Source organism: Anneissia japonica, unplaced genomic scaffold, assembly GCF_011630105.1.
Source record: "Anneissia japonica isolate Jap-2015-1 unplaced genomic scaffold, ASM1163010v1 scaffold3531_len492141_cov184, whole genome shotgun sequence".
In the NCBI taxonomy this organism is placed as follows: domain Eukaryota; kingdom Metazoa; phylum Echinodermata; class Crinoidea; order Comatulida; family Comatulidae; genus Anneissia; species Anneissia japonica.
The window spans coordinates 96,124-103,256 of NW_022702905.1; the positions used below are offsets into that span (position 1 = coordinate 96,124).

The 7,133-nt window shown below is 32.8% G+C and overlaps 1 protein-coding gene across 1 annotated transcript; it reads left to right on the plus strand.

Annotated features, from left to right (window-relative positions):
- The first annotated feature begins 389 nt into the window (after positions 1 to 389).
- On the plus strand, positions 390 to 6,317 carry LOC117104168 (hyalin-like). Its single transcript, XM_033244864.1, has 6 exons — positions 390 to 433; positions 815 to 1,128; positions 2,613 to 2,849; positions 2,954 to 3,205; positions 4,971 to 5,087; positions 6,157 to 6,317. Exons 1-6 carry the CDS (start codon positions 390 to 392, stop codon positions 6,315 to 6,317), a joined length of 1,125 nt encoding a protein of 374 aa, XP_033100755.1.
- The last annotated feature ends 816 nt before the right edge of the window (positions 6,318 to 7,133 follow it).

A 7,133-nucleotide genomic window follows, 5' to 3' on the forward strand; every position in this document is an offset into this window, starting at 1 on the left:
ATTATGTCAACGTATGCTATCGCTTCATTTTCGTATTTACTTTTATTTATATATTCGTATGAGACATACGTGGAACCTACTACATCGGATACAACTATATATATATATATATATATATATATATATATGCGCTTTAATCGGATTTGAATTCAAAACGAGGCCCGCAAGGCCTCAATGGCCCAGTTGGTTAAGGCGTCTGTATAGACAGCTGAAGGTCTCGCTATCAAATATCATAGTTAGTTCTTTATTTATTTGTTTCACACTCTCAGATTAAAACAGAGACCAGCCAATTCTGGCTTATGAGTGAAATACAGGATATTTTTAAAACCCAAGCAAAAAACAAGATTAAAAATGTTTTAAAAACAGGATATACAAACATTTCTTAAAATATGATTTACTTAAACACATTAGACTGCCGTAAGGAATGGATTTGGTAGGCAAATTTAGCTACCCTATAACAGTGGTTGGCATTGCTCATTAAAAAATTGAATTTGTCGTTAGAGTTTAAGTCTGCAAAGGATAGGTTGATTTGGACAATATAATCGTACAGGTGGGATCTGAAATCATTATATATTGGACCTTCAGTAAAGCAGTGTAATTCATATGCTGCGTAGCACTGCGCAGAAAAAATATTGAAAAAAAACCAAATAGGAATATAATAGAACAGTACTGGAATATATATAGTAAGTAAAATAATAACACTGTTTGTTGCACAATACCTATTTCACCTATTAATATATATTTCTAAACATACCAATTTATGTATACATATATATTATTAAATATATTATTAATGAATATAAATACATTGCAGTGTTGAAGGCTCCTCTGGATTATCAACTACTGTCATCACAACCGGTAATGAAACAAGTACATGTGTAAGTGTATATGTCGGTGAAACCGTCAATATTTCAGCAACATGCTCAAATGGCTATGTTGCGAATAAGACAGTAATACCAACGACAATAGGTAGTTGCTCTGAAAGTGATTGCGATGAGGTTCTATTTGTAATTGGATGCAAACTGTCTAGTACAGAAAGTGCAACAACAGTGCCAGACACAACTCCAGAACAACCAAACACTATAACAACAGATTCAGTAATCTCAACTGGACCGACAACTGCAATATGTAAGCATATGTTCATTTAATTAGTACATTCTTAACTTATCATGTTTTTAAGAAAGGCTAATGTATATTTCGTACGATATAATACAATGAGGTTATTGTTATAATAATTAGATTATGTATTTTTATTTGTTATTACCATAAGTCTATTTTATAATGTATTTAACATTTGCCTTACCTGACATTATAGGACAAAAAAAAGTGTTTGCTTGCCCTCCTCCATCCGCCCCTATCTTTTAAAACGTTTTTTTTTTAGCTTATTTCTTAACAAATTAAAGAAAATGTGAGTGAATTTATCTTTATTTTTTGCCAGATGCCCTACAAATTAGTCTAAAGTTGTTGTCTGATGTAAGATATCACCATTCTAAGTCTTTGTGGGTTATTTCTATTCCATCTGATAAGTATTTAAAAAAAAATAAACAAATAAATAATATTCTTCAACCTGCCCCTATTTATCATTTTCAAAAAAAGAAGGGGAAACAAACAATTTATTTTTTATGGCCTTATTATCGTACCGAATACTCAGTACGTTCCCAAATATATGCGAACTAATTTGGCAAGTGATTCGAATGTGCATCAAGCCCACGACCTCCAGATAATTAATGCTGGTGTCATTCCACTAGACTACAGTGGCGTCGCCAGAATTTCCCCGTCGGTATGGAGAGGGGGGACAGATGTTCCCGATGAGAACAAGGTGCGTGTGGTGAGGCTTTGCGAAAAATTTGACAATTTAGGGGTTTAAAAGGCTTATTTAATCGATTTTAGAGTCTTAATAATGTAGAATACATATCCATATCTATATCTCATAGCTCTATTTATATCGTTGTGTCGTTTTAATGTATCGTATCGTATATCATTTTTTTTTCTCCCCGACGACGTGTTGTTTTTCTCCCTGACGTGGGGGAGGGGCCGTAATGCTGCCACTGCTAGACTACCGAGCTTGTGCTTGGTGACTAGTGTTGAATCCATTCCCAAAGCAGCAGCGGTCAAGTATTGCAAATGCGATTTCGATGTGAGTTTGCATCAGGAAAATATCATAGGAGTAATGTTTTGCCCTACTCCTAACATGTTATCATTCCAAATACTCAATACGTTCCCAAATAGGCCTACTTATTGTTCTCTGATTCAATTATCCTTCATGTATTGTGCTGTGTTTATAATTACTCCAAACATGCCAGAGTAATTCGAATAAGAAACAATGTAGAATACATATCCATATCTATATCTCTTAGCTGTATTTATATCATAGTGACTTTGTCGTATATCATTTTTTTTCTCCCTGACGACGTGTGGTTTTTCTCCCCGACATGGGGGAGGCCTACTTATTGCTCACCGATTTAATTATCCTTCATGTATTTTGCTGTGTTTATAATTACTCCAAACATGTCAGAGTAATTCGAATAAGAAAGAATAGAAAGTGTATATTCATTACTTTATTTCTCTACAATGTTTGTATTTTTGTACTTTTTCCACTTATATATATATAGTACAACTGATGTTTGAGACATGCCCGCAGGATTTTGTACGTACCACAGGAACTGGGTTAGATTATGCAATTATAGAATGGAATGAACCTATTGTTATCGGTGGTGGTGGAATGGTTGATGTGAGAAAAACGCATGATTCTGGAGCACAGTTTTCTATCGGCACACATCAAGTTAACTATACTGCAAACGATGAAATTGGACAACAGGCATACTGCACATTTCAAGTGCAAATTAATGGTATCATATTATATTATGTTATTTTTAATGGTATTTAACTACAGAAGAGCATGGTAGGAAAATCTAAATCATATTTTTCATATACTATTCGAAATGCTTTTCAGATAATGAAGCACCAAGAATAACATGTCCTGATGATATATCAAAGATGCTAGAAAATGGCAGTGTTAGTATTGCTGTTAATTGGAATAATGCAACGGCGTTTGACAATGCGGGTAGTGTACATGTTACACCATTCATTAGTAATACATATTCGTCAGGTGATCTATTCGAGGAAGGATCTTATACATTGATGTACACAGCAACTGATGATGTTGGGCTGACTGCTGTTTGTTCTTTTACTATTCTAATCAGCGGTAAGCTTTTATTCCAAAGGGCTGTTTATCTTACATTATTTTAAGTGCAATATTGACGAATCTACTTTCCACAAGAACGATAACAATTTTAAAAAATTAAAAATCAATGAAAAAATATAATTACAGTATAAAACAAAAAAACAGGAAAAATGTGCAATTCGATTGATCTTCTTTAAAGCCGTAAAGCTATCTACATTTTACATTTTAATGTTCTTTCATTTACAAATTTTTATTTAAAAAGAAAGTTAATAATATTATACTTTTTATAGTGCATTTCACTGAACACCTCACAACACACATTACTGTACATTACAACAAATAACTTTTTGTGTTGCCCAAAGAAAGTGACAGTGACATAGTTGGCGAAAGTACGACCTCGGTTGAAACTGTCAACTCAACCATATTCCAGGTACATTGGCAATCTGCAATGAAGGTCATTTTATTCATGATATTTTCTTTTAGCACATACTGTAAGACTCATTGTAGTGTTTTGACTGGTAAATACGTACTACTATGGGCTGAATTAGTTGTTGAAAACTTCCCCTTTCAAACACTGTACACTTTAGGCTTGCCGCTTCATCCTTGCAAAAATATATACGGCCCCAGACTTTTTAGAGTTTGGGCCGATTGTGCTTGAAACCAGACCTGTACCAGGGCTGTAACTTATATTTTTAGTTAATATCAATTACAATGTGTAACTAATACTGTACGGGTGCGGATGTAGAAAAAAGGTAAGTAGGGGTCATGTGTCTATCTCTGTAGTACAGTATGTCGTTTTTAAAGTACTTCATACTGTACTGTACAGTACTGTACTATACCTACCAAGGTCAGGCATGGCCATGGATTTGCCTGTAGAAAAACTTTAAATAGTGTAGTTGGTGTCCCAGTTCTGCATCTGATCATTTCGGGTTTCTTATTTTTTCTTTTGGTCTCGATTTTTTTTACGTAAACATTTTTCTCGGAGTATAAGTCGACCAGCCAATTACGCGATCTAATTAATTTTCTTTCAAAATATCGACTTATAATTATTTGGAAAATACATTAATGAATACTGGAAATGTTCAATAGGTGTTGCACTTCATGCATGGTTTGATCTTTATCATAGTCGTCGCGAGTACTACTTTAAATGGCGATCGACCGGAAAAGGAGACCTAGATGACCTTATTCATGAGAATTTTTGCATATAACCTCAAGCAATCATGTTTGGCAAATATTTTTTTGATTGTTTTTATTGCCTACATCTTTATTATTCATCAAAAGCGCAAGATATTTCAACACCAGACAGCACATAGCCCTATATGCAAAATTTCAGCTTTCTACCAGTCATTAGTTCATGTAATGTAGATCGATTTATATAGCGCTTTATACCGGAGTCTTCAAAGCGCTGTGGACTAGCTCGTGCAGTAACTGTCTGATCTACCTGGTAAGTGCACATGAGCCAAACTGTGTACACTGGACCTACGGTTTATAGTCCTTATCCAGAAGACTTGTTCCCAACCAGAACCATAGGCGATTTTGATGATTATTATTAGTCGTAGATCGACATAATAATTTAGCAAATCAGATACCATTTAAAAAAAAACCGGCCTACTCGTGTAATTTTAGATGGATAAAGACAAATATAGATTAAATTCCTTGCCCCAAAACGAAAATGAAAAGTCTGGCAGCACTGCATTCAAACACCATTTTCATAATAAAACCCGGATCACAATGGCTTCGTCAATCCGCTATTATTTGTGTAATTTCGGCACTTTTTTTCTTTTAGGATCTGTATGCCGCCCTGGTTATCGTGAATGCCCACAGAAGTGCATACAAGATTCTTATTTTTGTGATCATATTCCAGATTGCATAGATGCTTTTGACGAATCAGAACACAACTGCGGTGAGTAGATAGCATGTCTTAATTGTTTTGTTATAATAAAGGTATTAGTACCGCCATATATATGTTTAAAATATAAATATGCTTGAAACTTTCAGTATAATAAGTGGAAGAATTAACTTAGAATCTTGAATACTGATGTGTTTTAATAGTGAATGTACTGTATTTTGAAATTTTAAGTCATGTATACGTGAATTAAAATAAGAAAAGTTTGCGCTTGTTTACCCTTCGATAAAAAAAGGACCACTAAAAGAAGATAGGTTAACGTTGCATGTTATCTCATTCAGTTATTTTACACCAGAAAATCTTCGTTTATATGCTGCAAATATATAAAATTCAATATATATAATTCAGATATAAGGGTTAAATATAGTAATACGGTATACTGATAATTTAATTGATAATTTAATTTTAATATGATCCAGGTGCTCTCTCCGTGGGTAAATACATTATCTTTTAACATATTCATTTTTATAACTTAAAATATTTTGAAACCATAAAATGATATGAAACAGTGAGCTTTAATTGGTATGGGGAAATATCATCAGTTTCCTTGGAAAAACTTGTTTTGTTTGCATTAAAATTGAAATTAATATGATTTGCAATGGTTAGTCACTGCAATGCAACCAACTCATTAAGAAACCGAAAACCGACTGTTCACGACGAAAGTTGACTGTGTTTGTTAACAGACTGTGACTGAATACCGAGTGTGCTTGATTTCCCTCAATTAATCAAAATATGGAATGATATTCACTTCATGAGATGGAGACTGTGATGATACATGTTGTTACAGTTTTTTAGACTCTGTAGGTTTGGAATCCCAGATGTTTACTGATGTTTTGCCTTGTATCTGTAGGCTTTGAAATAAGCATAATTATAATATAGATAGATACTTAGTATAGAAAGGGGAAGTTAAATTATAATGTATTTATTGTATCAAATTAAATGAAGCAAGCTTCTTATTGATAAATATTCAACCAGAAATATCAATTTTGAACACTAATGAAATAATAAAATAGCATAGACCTAGGCAAGAAACTAACAAAAATACACTGTCATTATATTTTTCTAGCACCATGCAGTCCTTCTGAATATCGGTGTCCAAATAGTTCAAAATGTATCCCAGAGAGTTTCCTTTGTGATACGTATCCTTACGATTGCTTGGACAATGCAGATGAAGATTATGATTTTTGTTCAAGTAAGTTTGATTCCATCACTTTTGTGATTCTATAATTACCCAATAATGAAAATCATTGTTATTACTATTTAAGGTTCCGTAATATTGCTCTTACTCTTTAATTATCTTGTTTTTATTGTTGCTTTGATAACGTTGTTGGTCATCCAGGTCCTTTTTATTTAATTTTTTTTAATTGTTTTATCTTGTACATCATATACCACTTCTTTTGTCTGTCTCCATTTTTGTTTCTATGTGATATTTTAGGACCCGTTGGAAACAAGTTCTTCAGAACTTTCACAGGTTATCCTGGCATTAATATCTGGTTTTTTTTGTTTGTTAATATCAATTCTTTACGTGGTATATGATGTTCAAGGTAACGCAAATTTTTTTGATGAAGTATTTTATACAACTTATGACATTTTTGCCGTTCTATCATTCTATTTTGATATTTTTTGTACTTTATATTTTAATGTAATTTCAAATAAAACGAAACGAAACGAAATATATTTGTTTATATTGAAATTACGATGCTGCGCAGCACACATATTTTGAATGTGTCCTCTAAGTAAAATTAAATGTAAGAACTTGGAAAAAACGAAGGTTGATTTGTGGAACACAAATTTATTAACGTAATGAAAGGGAGGATATTTCTGTAGCTCCTGCTCTTTTTATTAGTGCTAACATGAGTAAACTTAGAAGATCTGTCATGTACATGTAGTTAATAAATGGTATTAACTAATCAGAACTGAGTGGATTATTAATTAATATACAAGTAAACAATAATAGGACATTGGCAAAATAGAGATGGTTATATAAGCAAATATAGTTTATATATGCAAGGTAGTATACATTATTTTTCACCAATGTATGTA